At 42.8% G+C, this 12,190-nt stretch overlaps 1 protein-coding gene across 1 annotated transcript; it reads right to left on the reverse strand.

The window, feature by feature from the left end:
- Positions 1 to 1,754: 1,754 nt before the first annotated feature.
- On the reverse strand, positions 1,755 to 9,713 carry fezf1 (FEZ family zinc finger 1). The gene is made up of 4 exons (XM_076733413.1): positions 8,370 to 9,713; positions 7,112 to 7,246; positions 6,243 to 6,375; positions 1,755 to 4,921 (listed from the first exon to the last, which is right to left on the reverse strand). The coding sequence occupies exons 1-4, from the start codon at positions 9,171 to 9,173 to the stop codon at positions 4,686 to 4,688; spliced, it is 1,308 nt and encodes a 435-aa protein (XP_076589528.1). The 5' UTR covers positions 9,174 to 9,713; the 3' UTR covers positions 1,755 to 4,685.
- Positions 9,714 to 12,190: the final 2,477 nt, after the last annotated feature.

The raw sequence follows: 12,190 nt of genomic DNA on the forward strand, positions 1-12,190 counted from the left end.
AAGTGAAGAAACGATTTTAACACTGCGCTGTCATCACTATGACAGTTTCTACTTGCTCTGTTTAAGCTGTTGAAAAGCATTTAAGTGCATTTTATTTACTATTTGCCAATTTACAGTACAGGTAATTGTAGTTATATTCTATTTATTAAAGCTTACATTTCTTTGAGGGAGGGAATTCTTACGAGTAGAATTGTCTTTTATTCTGAAGTTAAAACAAGTTTTCCGGGTTTATGCTTGGGAGCTGGGTCAGAAAAAAAAAAAAAACCTTATCCATGTGTACAGACACCTTTATCTTTACCTTATTTTGCCATATGGACACGTTTTTTATGTGTGGGACGGATTCAGTTTCTCTGTAGAGATAAACAGGACAATGCTGACTTTGTTTTTGTTGACGGCGCATCTTGTGTGGGCGGTGCTACATTAAGAGCGATCATTCAAAGGTAAACACGCATATCTGGATTTGTTTTTACTCCACAGAAAGTGACGGAAAGCGGACGACACATTGTCAAACTCCCAGCTCGCTAGACCGCCCGCTAGAGCTGCCCGAGGTCAAAAACGAGCGTCCACTTCAAAGAAGACCTGTCCGCGAGCCGCTCTGCCACAGCACAGCACGCGCAGCCTGCAGAACGCTTCTCATCTGTACAGCACTGAAGCCTCTCCACCAATCGGCGTCCAGAGCTGAGGAGCGGCCTCCTGCTCGGCCCGTCGCACCATGATGACGAAGCAACCGGAAAAACGTGAAAGCTGCACGTGAAGGAGCACACCTGGATCCACCCTCAACTTAAAATACTGTGGAAAGACTCCTTTAGAGGTTTATGTTAAATATCCATAAATCAAAGTGTCCTGAGCTCATGACAGAAAATAAATAAACAACAAACTTTATTTAAACTGGACGGAGCAACAAAAAGCTTCTCAGACTCATCCTGTAATAATCAGCAGTGTTTATCTTCCTTCAGGCTGATCCAGAGCTTCTCATCTTTTTTCTAAATTATATCCACAGTTTATTTTCACGAAGGGACAAATCACTGAAACTAAAAGCTGGTATTTCTTTCCAAACACACTGCGCTTGTTTATGTCTTTAAGTATTCTCATTAAACATGTGAGCGGTACGGAAGACGCTTTCTGCCAAAATAAATAAATAAAAAGAAGAAAAATATTCTTTTTGAAAGATGTAATCTCATAACTTCGCAGAATCTTGTCATAAATCTGATTTACTATCACGCTGCTGATTCACGTGGTTTAATACTTTTCACTTTGACACAATTTTAAATAAAAAATAATACATTTGATTTAGTTTTTCCTAATTTTGACATAGAATAATAATAATAATAAAAGATTTGTCGTTGCCATAATGACTTAATTTTGTCTCAGCATCTCTTTCTTTTCACTCATTAAGTCAAATTTGCATGACTTTGTTGAGTATTTTTATCCTAAATTTCCCTTCTTTTTTTTTTTCCTGACAGAAATGTAAATGTGCTTGTAGCCTAAAATCTTCTGCTTGTGTGGATAACTTGCTGGTATTTTATGTTCTTTTTGGTATTTTTCTATGCATTTGGAGATTTGTCTGTATTCATGATCGTAGTGTTAAAAAATATAATTTTTAAATGTACTTTTTTTCTCAGTGTTCGTCATTTTATTTTGAAAAAAAATCTGTTTTCCTACATGATAAATCTTGAATGTTGAAACCAGACTCAAAGCAGATCCCCAGCGTATCAATAAAAAATGTATTTATTTATGTTTTTCCTTTTTTAAGCTAATATGCAGTCGACATATCTTGTTGAATATTCAGAGCTGAATACTTCGAACGTGTTTTGAAGACGTGATCACACACAGTTGATTTTATTCTTTTTTCCTTGCTAAGCATCTGCAGCAGGAGGCCTGAAAGAAACGAACCTTCACCGTGACAAGAACCTTTTTTAGAACAGTGGTACAATTTAAAATAAATATCATAAAACACTTCTTTTTACAATAATCCTGAGACTGAAATCAAATATAACAACAGAGCGACGGGGAAAAGCCTCAGCTGGTCTTCCCCCGTCAGGCAGACCAGAGATGGAGAGGTGAGTCCACGTGGATCCGTACTCCAGCAGGATATTTCTGCTTTAGAACAACTCGAGTCTTATTTTTCATAGTTTGAACCCTATTTTCCATCAGTGATAACAACAACATGGTGACGGCACAAAAAGGAAACCTGCTGGGATGCATGTCTGACAACTACGGCAAGCAGAGTGGGTCAGAGCTGAAGCAAGGGTCTCTAAACACGGTGGGAAAATAATTTTAATAACTATTGTTGGTTTGTTTCCAATCAGTCTGAGAGTCCGACTTTGTGTTTCTGGACTCATCAGACCTCAGTTTCAAACACTGTACCCAGACCTCAGCTCTGAACAGTCAGTAAATGATTCTTATTATTGAGAGAAATGATGGATAAAACTACAAAAATAAAGCCCAAGTTGTAATAAAGGCTACAGATCCAACACTGCTGCCCCATTAAGGCCGTGAGAACAGTCTGCAGAGTCAACAGCTGGAAATATATGACACACGCCGTCATCACGTGACCCAGGTCCCATATTTGGGTCACCTGATGACAACTGAGCAAACTTCTAGACAAATCAGAGAGAAATGTTCAATCAAGTTCTGAAAAATACCAGTTTGATTGTTCCTGCCGTCACGAATGCTGTGAATTTATGTCACTAACACGTTAAAGTACAAATCTGCTGTCGGTCTGTGTTTTCTTATTGTCAACAGGTGCCATAAAAAACAAAAGCCAACAAAGCGTCGGCCCGTCTCTCAATACTGTCTTACTTCCTGTCTGTGGCTTGCAGCTCAAAGCCCATTGGTTGCTTTGGAGGACATAATAAATCTTTAAAAACACCTCACAAATATATAGTTTCCCCTAAAAAGAAAAGGCTCTGAAAGTTATTAAAACAGCCGCTCACTGTGGTTTTTATCAAACGTTACTCAAACAGAGCGTTTGTGGGGACTATTTTCAGCAGCGGATGAATCCACATTTGGTGCTCTACTGAGTATTTATGTCATAAGGATGGGCTGTGTGTGTGTGTGTGTGTGTGTGTGTGTGTGTGTGTGTGTGTGTGTGTGTGTGTGAGATTTGTTGACATTATTAACGAATATCATCAGATTTGTGCTTTAAAATGTTGAAATAAAATCCAGTTTTTCACAATAAAATCTGGTCAAACAGGAGTCGTGTGTTGTCGTTTCACCTCTGCAGCACCTCTGGTCTCAGAGTTCATCAATCTCACATCCTGAGATGCAACTGAAAGAATAATGGAAACTAATAATCACTGATGACTAATGGTAGAATAATTAGCCACCATTAAAATGTAACTGACTAACAGTCAGCGGGCAGGAAAGCTGAAGTTCAGTCCATCCTCTGTGAAACGTCCTCATTCCTACAACAGACGCGTCGCGGCCCGTCGGGAGGTTTTCTCCTGTCAGTTTCAGGCCGGCGTCTGGGCCGGAGGGGTCAGAGGTCAGGGGTCAGGTCAGGTCTGAGGGTCCACTGCAGGGCCTGGGGGGGTTAGGAAGTGTCCTGATGGCTTTTGCGGGGTCAAGTTCAAGGGGAGGAGTCAAGTTCTGGGTCAACAGGCCTGAGAAGCGACTGCAGGAGTCGAGGACGGGGTCTCCTTGAGTGTTTCTTCTGGGTCACATTCAGGGCGGCGAGGAGAAGTTTGTACACATGAAATGACCGTTTTTCGCAGGAACAGACACTGACCTCATCAGAAACATTTTACCGGAGCTTAACTGACCCCAAACTTAACAAACAAGGACTGAAATCAATTCTAATGAGACAAAATATGCCGGATTTCACTGTTTAATGTAAAAATGGGTCGTTATTCAGCGGGGCCGGGAAATACTGAGGCTCAACGACCTGTTATCATACATTTCAGAAGGGACCGCCCCTAAACCCCACGATTGGACGACATCTGTGTCAGTCCACATTTAAAGGGGCACTTTGCCAATTCTACGCCTCAAAATCTGTTTATTAGTGAACGTCCTCAGCCTGTGAGAACACTTGCATAACGTCGTCAGTGACTGGGTGGAGAAAATAACCCTGATGATGTCACTATGACATCACAGTGATGTCATCGGGGTCCTCTCACCTTCGTCTTGGAGACGACAAATTTACAACAGAAAACCAAGGTTACAAACTGGTCGTGTCCCCGACAGGGACGGTCTAATCAAAAGACACGATCCAGCTGCATTCTGGGAAGTGTAGGATAAAGTGTTTTTGGAGTTCAGACCAGAAAAGGTCACAGGGGTCACAGCTCTTCTCTTTAAGTTTTTTTTCCTGTTGTTTTTATGTCACACTTGCTTTGGCAACGTAAACGTCAGATTCACCCCAATAAAAGCCGTGAATTTGACTCTGCGCGTTGATTTTTTATGGCCTTAAAAGTGTGAAAATGGTCAGAATTTAAAACTGCTGAACGGCAGAATAAAGCCTGCAGATTTACTGGTTTTCAGGCACCAATTATCAATTAAAAGACGTCACTGCTGGTTCTGAGTTATTAATTTGGGGTGACAAAGCACACAAACAGGTTCCTAATTTAAGAAAACTAAATCTTGCCGCCAACACTCGCAGGGCTCTAAATCTGGCACACGAGGACTGAAGGTTCAGGCCTGACGGGGGTCCGAGGCGACCCGATGTGTTTTTCGGTCAGAGTCAGCGTTCAGGCCTGCAGGGGCGACTGGGGGCCGGCCGGGTCGTGCAGCTTCCTGATGTGTTTCTTCAGGTCAAAGTTCCTGCAGAAGCCCTTTCCGCAGGTGGGGCAGGTGAAGGGCTTCTTGTCGTTGTGCGTGTGCATGTGGAAGGTGAGGTTGTACACCTGGTGGAACGCCTTGCTGCAGATGGAGCACTTGAACTGCTTCTCCCCGCTGTGCGTCAGCTTGTGGTTCTTGTAGTTTCCTGCACAAAGTCAGAGGACGAGAAGTCAGATCAGGACGAGGAAGAGGAAGAAAAGCCGACGCGCTCTGACACTTTGTTCACTTTCAGAGAGAAACCCGAAACGGTACGCGGCCTTCAAGTCAGCGTCTGAGCCGTTTGATCCTTCAAAGCAAATTCATGTCTCAGGGTGTTGATCTTCAAACAGGAAGTCTTCACAGACTGTTCCACTGAAATAGTTTTTAGAGCAAACGATGCATCCTTTCACAATAAAACAATTTTAAAAACTCTTATTTCCTGTTAATCACCTCGTGACCCTCAGGTTGGGACCCTGAAACTAAACGTGCCGGACTTTAATTCAGCTTTATCAAATTGTCTGATGAAGAATAAATAAGTTCTGTTGGTGCTTCCTGCTCAGTGTGGAGTTCATCAGTAAAGCAGAAAGCTCAAAGCAACGTGTGCCGCAGTCTGAGAGTAAAACCAATGTCAGAAATCATCAAGCTCTCAGAAACCTTTAAGAATTTGCAGAATTAAGTTAATAAAGATGCTGTTTTAATGTCGCTGCTCGAGAGCAGCAGGAGGCCAAATGAAGTCCCCTGAAAGGACCATGAACCAAGAGGACGTATTCAGTAAATTAAGATGACATGTTAGAGAGAATGAAACTATTATTCTGAGCACACACATTAGCTTCCTGCACGAAATCATCAGTACTGTGAGGACGCTTTAAATTTAAAGATATTTAGTCGAAAAAAAATCTGAATCTGATCCAAACTGAGCTTCAAACTCAGAGAGGAGCTGAAAAGGCTTCGGCGCTTTCGTTCAGTTTTAGGGAGAGAAAATAATAGAGTATAAAAATAGAGTCCTCAGAATTTCACGTTCAAATGCAGGACTTTTACTCATAGGAGAGTATTTCTACACTGTGGTACTATAAATTTTACTTGCTCTGAGTACTTCCTCCAGCCCTGCTCGGTGTGTTAAAAGCATCAATATTCATCAAATGAGGTTTTGTCTCGTGCTGCAGGAGCTTTTCGAAGAGCTCTGCTGCTTTTTAAGATCTGATTTGTATTAATTGTAGAAATGTTGTTTTACACAGCAGCTGCATTTAGATTGAGATGTGAACCCGAGTGTTTCCTTCGGTTTAAAGGGAAGGAAAAAATCACAGCAGATTATTATTATTATTATTATTATTATTACATGAACAGACATTATGCAGAAAAGTCAAAATGTTGATTTTGGCAGATCACAAAAATCAAGACCTAAACAGACGTTAAATGATTAATGATCATGATACCAAACTTGTCTCTGAAAGGCTCGAAGTGGATCACTCTCACGCGCTCTCGCTCACCTTTCTGATGAAATCCTTTCCCGCAGAACTCGCACACGAACGGCTTGTATCCCGCGTGGATGCGCGTGTGCGTGTTGAGGGTGGAGCTGCGGTTGAAGGCTTTCCCGCACTGATTACACTTGTGCGGTTTTTCCTGGAAAAGTGAAGAGGAAAAAAAAACATTAATCGGGGGGAAAATTTCCCATCTGACGGAAACATTTCCTGAATTTTACTGTGACGTCGATCTTCATGGCTTCACCTGTCCAGGTGTTTTAAGGGGGTTTTTCTCTCTCGCGCTGCAGAAACATTAGCGTGAACATTTCGGGGATTTTTCTGAATGAATGGAGTGTGAGGGTGAAGCCACAGGAGGAGCTCAAACACAACGAACAGGGTGGAGGCTGACGAAGAGGTCAGGCTCTTCATCACTCTCCTTCAGTTCAGCTTGATTTCGCTTCATCATCTTTGATCTTTAAGAGACATTTCTAGAGCAGATCAGTCCTCATCACACACTCCTCTAATTAAATGTCTCATTAAAAGGTCCCGCCCACAACAAATACAACAGCTTCTGATTGGAAACCGATCTCGCTTTCACATTGATTGACAGCTCTTTTCTTACAGGAAGAGTCAGAGTGATGAGTGTGTTCTGACAATGACCGTTTCATCTTTTCTTTTTGTAAAATTAAAAAAAAAATCTATTTTTATTCATTTGGATAAACGAACAACAATAAATAAACAGAGAAATAAATAAAGGTGCCAGTGATCAAATCTCTTATTTTGACACCAAAATTCAATTCAAACTAAACAATCACATTAAAATAATAACTAAAAAAAAAAACACATAAACTTCTCTCCTCAGCTGATAACCTGACACCTGTCCTCGTCCCGCTCACCTGAGTGTGGATGATTTTGTGTCGGCACAGTGTGCTCGCCTGCCGGAAGCCTTTCCCGCAAACTTTGCACACGAAGGGCCGCGCGCCGGTGTGCACGGGCATGTGGCGGGTCAGGTTATAGTGCGCGTTGAACACCTGGAGGACAAGCACAAAACAAAAACAATATTATAACAACAACAACAACAACAACAACAATAATAATGATATAAAAGCATTAAACGCGTCATCAGTATTTCCCTTCACGCCCACGTTTTCCTTAAAATAACTTTCACATCATTTATCTTCAAAAAACCTTTGACCACCTTTAATCTGCCTGTTGTCCAGAATAATTAATAATAATTATTAAGGTTTATTAAGTGGCTTGTGGTCTTTCCCATTAAAGCCAAAATGAATGAAGGAAAGGAAATCGCGTGGTCTTTAATCATCAGCGAGTCTGTTGAAGGTAATTAAAGCTTTTCTGTTAATGGACTCTGACGACATTTAAAGGGTCGTTTAAAACGCAGGAATCAGCACGTAGACCCGCACAGCGCGCGACACCCTCAACAATATTTGGAGTTTTTGATAAATCATGATCAGAAATTAATAACCTTTAATTCATGTTGCTCACGTGCTGCAGGTTCACGAGCTTTTCGGCGTAAAACACTTCCGCTGCGTTCACTGACGGTGAGAAAAAGATTTGAGCCTCCAGCGTTTTTATTCGCGTCAGTTTAAAAAAAAAAAGAAAGAAAAGAGAAAAGAGCTTTGAAAAAAGCCTCTTATGAACAAAATAAAGCGCGAATAAGAACAAAAAAAAATACAATTATTATAATCAAAACAACTAATTTTGAAAAACCGAACATCCTGAAAAAGTGTGAAATAAAATTAAAAAAAAATAAAGGTTTTGTTTCAGTATTTGTCAGCAAACATTAAATGTCAAAAAGGAATTAAATTCTTCTTAAAAACAGTCAGAATTAGTCTTATTTTAATTGTAATCACGTCGCGTCATTTGTAGTTTCTTCAGAACACAAACATGTTTTTTTCCTATTGGACGCATTTATTTAATGTTTCTCTTCTTCACCTCTAAACTACATGGAATTAAGATCAATTTAATGTTTTTAATGGCGTGCAGCTGATACCAAACCTGATCAAATGTGAATAATATTATCCCAAAAACGGTTTGAATGAAGCGGATTTGCTCTTCTAATCTGGACTTTGAACTGAAGCCTCTGCTCTGCTCTCACTGAGCCGCTTTGCTCCAGGTTCCAGCTGCTGGACTCACCTTTCCGCAGACCTCGCAGGTGAAAACTTTGGGCTTGCTGCCGGGACAGGAGCCGCTCAGCCGGGCCGCTGCCGCCGCAGAGCCCTTGAAGATCTTGTCGGTGAGGATCTGGTCCCGCTCCTTCATGTAGTGCTGGATCTGGCTCTGAGACAGCTCCTTGAAGGCCTGCACGCCGGACACCGGGTACCGCTCCCCGGCCTGCTGCAGGCCCGGCTTGCTTTTCTCCGCCATGAAGGCTTTGTGCCGGGCGGTGAGCAGGTATGAGGCCATCGGGTGCAGGTTGACCATGGCCGGCGGGGGACACGCACCGCTGTCCCCGCTGCAGTTCAGGTAGCACACGGTGCCCATGGTGGGGAAAGAGGACTGGTTCACCACCCGGGGTCTGAACAGTTTGTACTGGCCGGCGCTTTGGCTCACAGCAGAGTCCTCCTGCTGGTTCTTATAGTTCAACCCAAAGCCCAAAAAGTCTGCGGGCGCGGCGAGAGAAGACGCGTCGAAGTGGCCCGCATCCAGCCCGGTGATGCTGAGCCGGTGGCCCGGCTCGTACCCGAGCGGCACCAGCGGGATCATACAATGCAGCGAGGACGGACAGACGTCGGGTTTCCCCACGGGAGAGGGCTGGAACCAGCTGGGGAGCGGTATCGACTTGGGCTCGGGCGTCCTGGCCATAATCCGGTCGATGGAGAAAGCGAGCGGCTTGCTGCTGCTGCCGCCGGAGGTGAGCATGTCGGAGCCCGCGGGCTGGCTCCCAGAAGCCGAGGGGGAGCTGAGGATCCCCGCTGGGCGGCGGAGAGGACCGTCCATCACCTCCGCATCAACCGCGCCGCGACAACAACAACAACAACAACAACAAGAACAACAAGAGGCGGCTGGAGGGAAGCCGGGGGTCGGTGCTGCTCCTCACCGGCCCGCAGGAAAGGGCATCATCTACCGGTCAACCCCCCTCCTAATCGCCGGCCCCGTTCCCCCCGATTATTGATGGCAATCAGGGCGGCCGCGGTTCGCTCGATAACGGCGTGCGGAGAGCCGAGACCTGGTCGATCGTTACCGTCCAGGAAGGAGCGCGGAAAAGTAGATAATTTGCTCAATTCTCCTCCGTCGATTCTCTGCACTTGTCGCCGCTGGAAAGAGGAGCAAGAGAGGAGGAGGAGGAGGTTGTCCCTTACTTGGCAGGACTCCTGCTCAACTGGAAGGTATTTGGTAAATCCCAGGTCCCCTTGTGGCTTCGCGTGACATCACTTTTTTTTCTAATCGCGGTGCGGCAGACGCGCTGCGGCCGCGAGGTCAGGAGCTGTCAGAGTTTTACATCAGATTTGGACGCATGTTTGGCTCCAGAAACCCAGCCCTTTTACGCACGCCCCGGAGGAGACACGGAGCCGTCATGTGGGTGAACTCGAGACAGAAAACGGATCGAGATATTGAAGAGAAAATGGATTTCAAGTCATCGATCTGAGCCTGGGTGGGCTTTGGGTCTTTGAATCACAAACTTTGACTCGAGCGCTTTTTTCCCTTTTACGCACCAGATTTTTAGAAGCCCAAATCCCCCGCAGCAGAGAGGACTCGTGTATGTGGACTCTGACAGATATCTGCTAGAGAAGCAGCGTGAGAAATAACCTGCGCGCTCTCCTCCCGCCACGTCGGATGCAAAAGGATGTTTTACGCACAGAAAAAAACAAAAACAAAGAAAACGCAAATTCCACCGGATGAATCAGTGAGACTGACGGTGTACAAACCACAATAACCCCTTCATGCTGTCAGGATGAAAGCAGAGAGTGAGCGGCGGGTTTGATGCTGAATTTTCCCTTCAAGGGTTTGAACAAAAGATGGAGTGAAATGAAAGTGACCGCTGAGGGCCTGAAGAGAGACAAATGGAGCACACAGTACACAAACACGCGCGGAGAGATCAGCAAAACACAGACACGGACAGAAAAACTAATAAAACACAGACACGGACAGAAATATTAATAAAACACAGACACGGACAGAAATACTAATAAAACACAGACACGGACAGAAATACTAAAAAGCTGTCTGTTGGACTGAAGTTGAGGCTCTTCTGTTAAACTAAAAAGATTTTAACATGTTAAGATTTTGTTTTTTTCCTCTCAAGCATTTTGCGCGTTTTTTTTCCTTAAACTGCCACAAATAAAGATCATCATCATCATCATCATGAAGCAACAATCACTCCGTCACATTAAAGTTTGACTTCTTTAAAGTCGATTTGTGGAGAAAGTAAAGAAAAAAGAAAGCCGTAAAAAAAAAAAAAAATCAGAAAATCTGAACATCCACCTGCTCAACAGACTTAAATAACTCAGATTACTGATGAATAAATACAGACAAAACGAAAAATCGAACATTTAGTGGGTTAATATCTGTTTTAAAATATATTTTAGGGCTGAAACGCGATACCACTAAGAAACAACATCCGTCACTTAAAAAAAAACAAAAACCCAAAAAAAACAAGGTATTAAAATGAGATTCAGCGTCATTAAAACATAAAAACGTGAGATTTTTAGATTTGACTCCACGTTTTTAAAGGCTGCTCGACGTTTGAGGCCGCGGAGGACTGAAAGCGGTTCATGCCTGAGGATCCGAGCATCACGTGCACGCACGTCAGCGCGCGCGCGCGCACATACACACACACTTACAGCAAGAAAACAGTTTTAAGCAGATTTAAGCGTAAATAAACAAATTTCTCCTGTGAGCAGAAATGGAGGATAAACAATGAATGAGGGTCTAGTAAAGTTATAATTGTTGGCAAATACTGTGTATTAAAAAAAAACTAGCTGCTTATAAATATAGTGTTACTAACTATTTATCAAATGTTTGTATGCTGCTCATTAAAGCTAGAGGGGACTTCAAGTGATGTTATAATAATAATAATAATAATAATAATAATAATAATAATAATAATAATAATAATAATAATAATACGGATTCTTGCTAAATTCTGCTTTCTTGCCACTGCACATGTGTAAATATGTAAAGATGACGGAACAGATGTCACCTGTGCAGCATGAAGGGACGTGACTGTAACGTGACCAATAAACGGAGGCCTGCGGTGAGCGCGCGAAAAGAGCAGCGCGAGCTGACTGAGAGGAACGTGACGAGCTGAGTAATTAAGAAGCGTTCAGGGCGAGAGGAGGCAGCTGTTCACTGATCAATGTGAGGACATGAGTGATGTGCAGACCACAGGGGGTGCGAATGCTTATTATTACTATTATTATTATTATTATTATTATTATTATTATTATTATTATTATTAGTAGTAGTAGTAGTAGTAGTAGTAGTAGTATCTTGAACAAAGTGTTCATCCGCCCTGTTGTTTGTCTGCAGGCTTTATTAATTATTCAAAGCTTCTCATTCTTTCATTTTCTGTCTGTGATGTTGATCTCCGGACTGATTTGGTTGGTGCTCATTGGTTTATTTTGTTTTATGGTTTTATCTTTAGTGACTTTTGAAGTACATTAAGTTATACTTTAATCCACAAACAATCTCTGTGTTTATAACATCGATCTGGAAAAGGAGGAAATTTGACGTTGTTCATCTTTTATTTAAAAAAATCATTTTGCAGATTTTAACTTTATTCTCACTTTCTTTTTATTAATTGGACTCTTTGCTGGAAGTCAGTTTACTGTTGTCCAACCTTTGGAAGTGAAGCATTCAGGTCACATCATTACGTGTAAATACGACCAGTGTGTTGTTTTGTGGCTGTCAGGCTGCAGCAGCGGGACTCAGGCTCGTTTTCTGTTGATGCTCATTTTAAAGAGGAGAGAAAAGAACTGCAGCTGATGGACGACAGCCAGCGGACAGCTTCCAGA

Source organism: Chaetodon auriga, chromosome 6 (assembly GCF_051107435.1).
Source record: "Chaetodon auriga isolate fChaAug3 chromosome 6, fChaAug3.hap1, whole genome shotgun sequence".
Taxonomy (NCBI): Eukaryota; Metazoa; Chordata; class Actinopteri; order Chaetodontiformes; family Chaetodontidae; genus Chaetodon; species Chaetodon auriga.

Coding starts and splice junctions, on each gene's coding strand:
- fezf1 (XM_076733413.1), bottom strand. CDS start 9,173: ATGGACGGTCCTCTCCGCCGCCCAGCGGGGATCCTCAGCTCCCCCTCG. Junction 7,247..8,369: donor CCTGCGAGGTCTGCGGAAAG/GTGAGTCCAGCA, acceptor CTTGTCCTCCAG/GTGTTCAACGCGCACTATAA. Junction 4,922..6,242: donor GAAAGGATTTCATCAGAAAG/GTGAGCGAGAGC, acceptor GACTTTGTGCAG/GAAACTACAAGAACCACAAG.